General features: G+C 51.1%; 1 protein-coding gene across 4 annotated transcripts in view; it reads left to right on the top strand.

The window, feature by feature from the left end:
* Positions 1–4,988, top strand: part of NLRP12 (NLR family pyrin domain containing 12) — a 29,284-nt gene extending 24,296 nt beyond the window's left edge. For 3 of the 4 annotated variants that reach the window (XM_017871784.1, XM_017871782.1, XM_017871785.1), the window contains 2 exons: positions 2,835–3,005; positions 4,399–4,988. In XM_017871784.1, the coding sequence (XP_017727273.1) occupies positions 2,835–3,005; positions 4,399–4,573 (346 nt within the window). In that variant the 3' untranslated portion in view covers positions 4,574–4,988. The remainder of the gene's footprint in view (positions 1–2,834; positions 3,006–4,398) is intronic. The other variant, XM_017871783.1, reaches the window with a different exon arrangement.
* Positions 4,989–6,758: the final 1,770 nt, after the last annotated feature.

The raw sequence follows: 6,758 nt of genomic DNA, 5'->3' as shown, positions 1-6,758 counted from the left end.
AAAAAAAAAAAAAAAAAAGGGATTTTTCTGACACACAGCCTTTTGCACAAGCATTTCTTGTTCCCTGGTATGACTTCTGCTCTCTGTCCCCTCTTTGCCCAGAGAAGTTCAATTTTTCTTCTGAACACTCTTTACTTTGTATTTCGAGACAGGGTCTTGCTCTGTCGCCAGTGCTGGAGTGCAGAGGTGTGATCATATCTCACTGTACCCTTGACCTCCTGGGCTGAAGCCATCCTCCCATCTCAGGCTCCTGAGTAGCTGGGACTGCAGGCACACGCCACCACACCTGGCCAATTTTTACTTTTTTTTTTTTTTTTTTTTTTTTGAGACGGAGTCTTGCTCTGTCGCCCAGGCTGGAGTGCAGTGGCGCCATCTCGGCTCACTGCAAGCTCCGCCTCCCGGGTTCACGCCATTCTCCTGCCTCAGCCTCTCGAGTAGCTGGGACTACAGGTGCCAACCACCATGCCCGGCTAATTTTTGTATTTTTAGTAGACGGGGTTTCACCGTGTTGGCCAGGATGGTCTCGATCTCCTGACCTCGTGATCTGCCCGTCTCGGCCTCCCAAAGCGCTGGGATTACAGGTGTGAGCTACCGTGCTTGGCCAATTTTTACTTATTTTTTGTAGGGACAAGGTCTCGATTTGTTGCCTAGGCTGGTGTCAAACTCCTGGCCTTAGGAGATCCTCTGGCTTTGGCCTCCCAAAGTGCTGGGATTACAGGTGTGACCCATTACACCCAACTGGACACCTTTTCTAATCCCTAGCTAAGATCTGGGTTCCTAGATTTATGATCCTACATGACCTCATACTTCCCCTCAGCATCATTTATTGAAATTTGAAGGCTGGGTGAGGTGGCTCATGCCTGTAATCTCAGCACATTGGGAGGCCAAGGTGGGAGGATGGCCTGAGGTCAGGAGTTCAAGACTAGCCTGGCCAACATGGTGAAACCCTGTCTCTACTAAAAATATAAAAATTAGCCAGATGTGGTGGCAGACGCCTGATGTCCAGGTACCCAGGAGGCTTAGGCAGAAGAATTGCTTGAATCCGGGAGTCAGAGGTTGCAGTGAGCTGAGATTGTGCCACTGCACTCCAGCCTGGGCGACAGAGCGAGAGTCCATCTCAAAAAAAAAAAAAAATTTGTAATTCGTGTATATGTGTGTGTGGTGGCATTCCACAAGTGTAGGAGCTATGCCCACTGTATCTCCCAGTGACTAGTACAAGACGTGGGTAGAGGTGCTAAAAAATACACATTTTGTGTATTTTTTTATCAAGGCACCAGCAAAAAACAACAACAAAAAAATCACACATGCAGCTGGGCACGGTGGCTCATGCCTGTAATCCCAGCACTATGGGAGGCCAAGGTGGGAGGATGACCTGAGGTCAGGAGTTCATGACCAGCCTGGCCAATATGGTGAAACCCCATCTCTACTAAAAATACAAAAATTAGCCAGGCATGGTGGCGGATGCCTGATGTCCAGGTACCCAGGAGGCTGAGGCAGAAGAATTGCTTGAACCTGGAAGCCGGAGGTTGCAGTGAGCTGAGATTGTGCCACTGCACTCCAGCCTGGATGACAAGAGTGAGACTCCATCTCAAAAAAAAAAAAAAAAATTGTCATTCGTGTATATGTGTGTGTGGTGGCATCCACAAGCGTAGGAGCTATGCCCACTGTATCTCCTAGTGACTAGTACAAGACGTGGGTAGAGATGCTCAAAAATACACATTTTGTGTATTTTTTTTTATCAAGACACCAGCAAAAAACAAAAAAAAAATCACACATGCGGCCGGGCGCGGTGGCTCAAGCCTGTAATCCCAGCACTTTGGGAGGCCGAGACGGGCGGATCACGAGGTCAGGAGATCGAGACCATCCTGGCGAACACAGTGAAACCCCGTCTCTACTAAAATACAAAAAACTAGCCAGGCGAGGTGGCGGGCGCCTGTAGTCCCAGCTACTTGGGAGGCTGAGGCAGGAGAATGGCGGGAACCCGGGAGGCAGAGCTTGCAGTGAGCTGAGATCCGGCCACTGCACTCCAGCCTGGGCGACAGAGCAAGACTCCGCCTCAAAAAAAAAAAAAAAAAACAAAATTAGCTGGGCATGGTGGTGGGCGCCTGTAGTCGCAGCTACTCAGAAGGCTGAGGTAGGAGAATCACTAGAACACAGGAGGCGGAGGTTGCAGAGAGCCGAGATCGTGCCACTCCAGCCTGGGCGATATTGTGAGACTCTGTCTCAAAAAAAAAAAAAAAAAAAAAATTGTAGATGGGAGGCTGAGGTGGGTGGATCACCTGAGGTCAGGAGTTTGAAACCAGCCTGACCAACATGGTGAAACTCCGCTTCTACTAAAAATACAAAAATTAGCTGGGCGTGCTGCCACACGCCTGTAATCCCATCTATTTGGGAGACTGAGACAGGAGAATCGCTTGAGCTTGGGAGGTAGAGGTTGCAGTGAGCCGAGATTGCACCACTGCACTGCAGCCTGGGCAACAAGAGGGAAACTCCATCGCAAAAAAAACAAACTTTTTTTGTACAAACAAGTTGTCGGTTGTCCAGACTGGTCACAAACTCCTGACCTCAAAGAATCCTCCAGCCTCAGCCTCCCAAGATGCTGGGATGACAGGCATGAGCCAGGGCACCTGGCCTGATTCTTAGTTGTTTCCTTCTGTTCTTTTATTCCTCCCTTCCTCTCGTCTTCCTACTTCTGTCTTCTTTTTCGTCTCTCAGGGTAGAGATTGAGTCTGTCCCTCTGTCTGCAACCAGCACAGGGCTTGACACAGGGTCCTCCCAGCAGATGTTGGCAGGAGGAATGCCTCCCACTCTGCCCTAGCATCCTGTCTTTGCAGGTTGGGCATCTGCCGGCTGGGCTCTGCCGCCTGTGAGGGTCTTTCTGTGGTGCTCCAGGCCAACCACCACCTCCGAGAGCTGGACTTGAGTTTCAACGACCTGGGAGACTGGGGCCTGTGGTTGCTGGCTGAGGGGCTGCAACATCCCACCTGCAGACTCCAGAAACTGTGGTAAGCACTGGGGAGGGACGGGGTGGTGGTGGTCATATTTGCACAGTGGAAGCGCTTTCTCATCCTTCATTTTTCTATTTATGAACTATCCTGCTTCACTACAAAAGATTCAGGTAGCAAGAAGAGAGGTGGAATGAAAAGACAGGAAGTTTCTCTGAACTTATTCTGATTTGGGGGTGCTGCCAGACTTAAAATTGTAAAAATTTAAGGCTGGGAGCAGTGGCACACGCCTGTAATCCCAGCACTTTGGGAAGCTGAGGTGGGTAGATCACCTGAGGTCAGGAGTTCGAGACCAGCCTAACATGGTGAAACTCTGTCTCTACTAAATGCAAAAAAAAATAGCCGAGCCTGGTGGCACACAGCTGTAATCCGAGCTACTTGGGAGGCTGAGACGGGAGAATCACTAGTACCTGGGAGGTAGAGGTTGCAGTGAGCAGAGATCATGCCATTGCACTCCAGCCTGGGCAACAAGAGTGAAACTCTGTCTCAAAAATAAAATAAAATAAAATAAAATTTAAAAATTAAAAAAAAAGACTGGGCACGGTAGCTTAACAGCTGTAATCCCATCACTTTGGGAGGCCCAGGCAGGTGGATCACCTGAGGTCGGGAGTTCAAGACCAGCCTGGCCAACACGGTGAAACACCATCTCTACAAAAATACAAAAATTCTCTGGGCATGGTGGCACATGCCTGTAATCCCAGCTACTTGGGAGGCTGAGGCAGGACAATGACTTGAACCCAGGAGGCGAGATTACAGTAAGCCAAAATCGCACCACTGCACTCCAGCCTGGGAGACAGAGCAAGACTCTGTCTCAAAAATAATAATTCAGGCCAGGCGCGGTGGCTCATGCCTGTAATCCCAGCACTTTGGGAAGCCAAGGTGGGCGGAATAGCTTGAACCCAGGAGGCAGAGGTTGCAGTGAGCCGAGATCGCGCCACTGCATTCCAGCCTGGGAAACAGAGTGAGGCTCTGTCTGTTTTTTAAAGTGAGGCTCTGTCTAATTTTTTAAAACGTTACCCAGGCTGGGCATGGCGGCTCACGCCTATAATCCCAGCACTTTGGGAAGCCAAGGTGGGCGGAATAGCCTGAACCCGGGAGGCGGAGGTTGCAGTGAGCTGAGATCGCGCCACTGCATTCCAGCCTGGGCAACAGAGTGAGACTCTGTCTCAAACAAAACAAAAATAAAAGGATATGTTTGGATAAATACAAGGAGTAGCACGCCTATAATCCCAGCTACTTGGGAGGCTGAGGCAGGAGAATCACTTGAACCTGGGAGGCGGAGGTTGCAGTGAGCTGAAATCTCACCAGTGTACTCCAGCCTGGGCGACAGGGCTAGACTCTGACTCCAAGTAGCACCTGATGTTTACCTTAACCGACTCCTTAACTTCACCAGGCTGGATAGCTGTGGCCTCACAGCCAAGGCTTGTAAGAATCTTTACTTCACCCTGGGCATCAACCAGACCTTGACCGAGCTTTATCTGACCAACAACGCCCTAGGGGACACAGGTGTCCGACTGCTCTGCAAGCGGCTGAACCATCCTGGCTGCAAACTCCGAGTTCTCTGGTGAGGGATGATGACCAGTTCTTTCTGGAGGAGGCTGGACATTGAGCTGGGAGCATGAGGGTAGATAAGCTGGATGGACAAATACTTTCTGCACTGGTGTGTGCAATTAGGGGGCACACAGATGAGGCCAAATAGGACCTATGTCGTCTAACGGCTGTGTGACCTTGGATGATTTCCTTGTCTGTCGAAGGGGACCATCGTGGCTTGCCGATTGCATTGGAGGTCACTGTAATTCCAGTGAGAATCTAGAATTACTCTGCCTGGGTTCAAATTCCAATTGCTTTTTTTTTTGGATGGGATCTTGCTGTCACCCAGGCTGGAGTGCAGTGATGCAATCAAAGTTTAGGCTGGGTATAGGGGATGGCGCCTGTAATCCCAGTACTTTGACAGGCTGATGTGGGAAAATTCCTTGAGCTCAGGAATTTGAGACCAGCCTGGGCAACATGGCAAAATCCCCTCTCTACACACACACACACACACACACACCCCCACACCAGATGTGGTGGCACACACCTTTAGTCCCAGCTACTCAGCGGGCTGAGGTGCAAGCACTGTTTGAGCCCAGGAGTTCGAGGTTGCAGCGAGCCATGATTACGCCACTGCACTCCAGCCTGGGTGACCAGGCAAGAACTTGTCTCAAGAAAAAATAGGTTGGCCGGGCGCGGTGGCTCATGCCTGCAATCCCAGCACTTTGAGAGGCTGAGGTGGGAGGATCATGAGGTCAATCGAACGAGACCATCCTGGCCAACATGGTAAAACCCCGTCTACTAAAAATACAAAAATTAGCTGGGCATGGTGGCGTGTGCCTGTAATCCCAGCTACTCAGGAGGCTGAGGCAGGAAAATCGCTTGAACCCGGGAGGGCAGAGGTTGCAGTGAGGGCTGAGATCGTGCTATTGGCAGCTCTGGCCTGACGACCAGAAGTCGAAGACTGGCTGTGCTCAAAAAAAAAAAAGAAAGAGGCCGGCGGCGGCACGGTGGCTCAAGGCCTGTAATCCAGCACTTTGGTGAGGCGAGATGGGCCGGATCACGAAAGGTCGGAGATCGAGACCATCCTGGCCTAACACGGTGAAACCCCGTCTCTACTAAAAATACAAAAAACTAGCCGGGCGAGGTGGGCGGGGCGCCCTGTAGTCCCAGCTAGCTCCGGGAGGCTGAGGCAAGGAAGATGGACATAAACATAAACCGGGAGGCGGAGCTTGCAGTCGAGCTGGAGATCGCGGCACTTTTGAGCTTGCTAGCCAGGGCAACAGAGCAAGACTGCCGTCCCTCAAAAAAGAAAAAAAAGACCGCTAGGGCAGGCCAAATCCACTTGAGGGCGCAGGAGTTCAAGACCAGCCTGGGGCCCAACATAGTGAAACCACATTTTACTAATAAATACAAAAACTTAGCAGCTGGGAGAGGGTGGCTGTATACAAAAATTACCCGGCATGGTGGCACGCACTGCTGATCCCCAGCTAGTGGGAGGCTTGAGGCAGGAGAATCGCTGAAGCAACGCATACTCCAGGGCCTGGGCAAGCAGAGCAAGACTTCCATCTCAGAGAAAGAAAAAAAATGTGGAGACAGTAAGTTACTATCTTCATAAGGCTAGTGATAAATTATGAGTTGAACCAAGGTGTGGTGGCTCACACCTGTAATCCAGCACTTTGGGGAAGGCCAAGATAAGTGCCAGAATCTACTTGAGATAGGAGTTCGGCAGACGCAGCCTGAACGAACATGGCCAAATCCTGTCTCTGCTTAAAATAAAAATGAGCTGGGCATGGTAGCAGGCACCTGTAGTCCCAGCTACTCTATACGTCCCAGCTAATAAGGGAGGGCTGAGGTGGGAGGACACTGTTGAACACGGGGGGTGGAGTTGGCAAGTGAGCGCGAGATCAGCACCGCCCCACTCCCCCACCAGGGCCTGGGTGACAGAGCGAGGACTCAGTCTCAAAAAAAAAAAAAAATTATCGGGCCGGGTGGCAGTGGGCTCACGCCTGTATCGTCGCCAGCCACTTTGGGAGGCCGAGGCAAGGGAGATCACAAGGCAGGAGATCAGACCATCCTGGCTTACATGGTGAAACCCGTCTCTACTAAAATAGCAAAAAAATTAGCCCCGGGAAGTGGTGGTTGGGAGGCCTGTGGTCCCCAGCCGACTGGGGAGGCTGAGGCAGGAGAATGGCAGTGACCGCGAGGAGGCGAAACTTGCAG

This window comes from Rhinopithecus bieti, unplaced genomic scaffold (assembly GCF_001698545.2).
Source record: "Rhinopithecus bieti isolate Rb0 unplaced genomic scaffold, ASM169854v2 scaffold_6949, whole genome shotgun sequence".
Taxonomy (NCBI): Eukaryota; Metazoa; Chordata; class Mammalia; order Primates; family Cercopithecidae; genus Rhinopithecus; species Rhinopithecus bieti.
Note: the sequence above shows the minus strand (reverse complement) of the source record. Positions and strands in the feature narration are given on the sequence as shown.